Genomic DNA, 317 nt, shown 5'->3' with positions numbered 1-317 from the left:
TATATATATATATATATATATATATATATATATATATGTATATATAAAAATCTTAAAAAATGACAATTTTGATAACTGAGTGAAAATGCATACTTCTAATTAAAATACTAAATACTTCCATAACATTTTCTGTTGTTTATAATAAAACATAATAATTTCTTTTTTTATGAATATGTAAATACAGTCCTGGACCGAGCACTTTGAGGGATAATGAGATTATAAGAATAAGAGTGACAAAACAAAGTAAAATACGAAACACTGCGACAAAGAATCCTTCGATTTCGACACCACCATCCAAACGGAGGAGAAGAAATTAG

General features: G+C 25.2%; 1 protein-coding gene across 1 annotated transcript in view; it reads left to right on the top strand.

Moving 5' to 3' along the window:
* The window catches only part of LOC105621107, a 2,827-nt gene extending 2,510 nt beyond the window's left edge, over positions 1-317 (top strand). The window contains exon 4 of the mRNA XM_012202579.1: positions 185-317. Coding sequence (XP_012057969.1) covers positions 185-317 — 133 coding nt within the window. The remainder of the gene's footprint in view (positions 1-184) is intronic.

This window comes from Atta cephalotes (assembly GCF_000143395.1).
Source record: "Atta cephalotes unplaced genomic scaffold scaffold00032, whole genome shotgun sequence".
Lineage (NCBI taxonomy): Eukaryota > Metazoa > Arthropoda > Insecta > Hymenoptera > Formicidae > Atta > Atta cephalotes.
The sequence above is the reverse complement of the archived record's forward strand: the minus strand, read 5'-3'. Positions and strand labels throughout refer to the sequence as shown.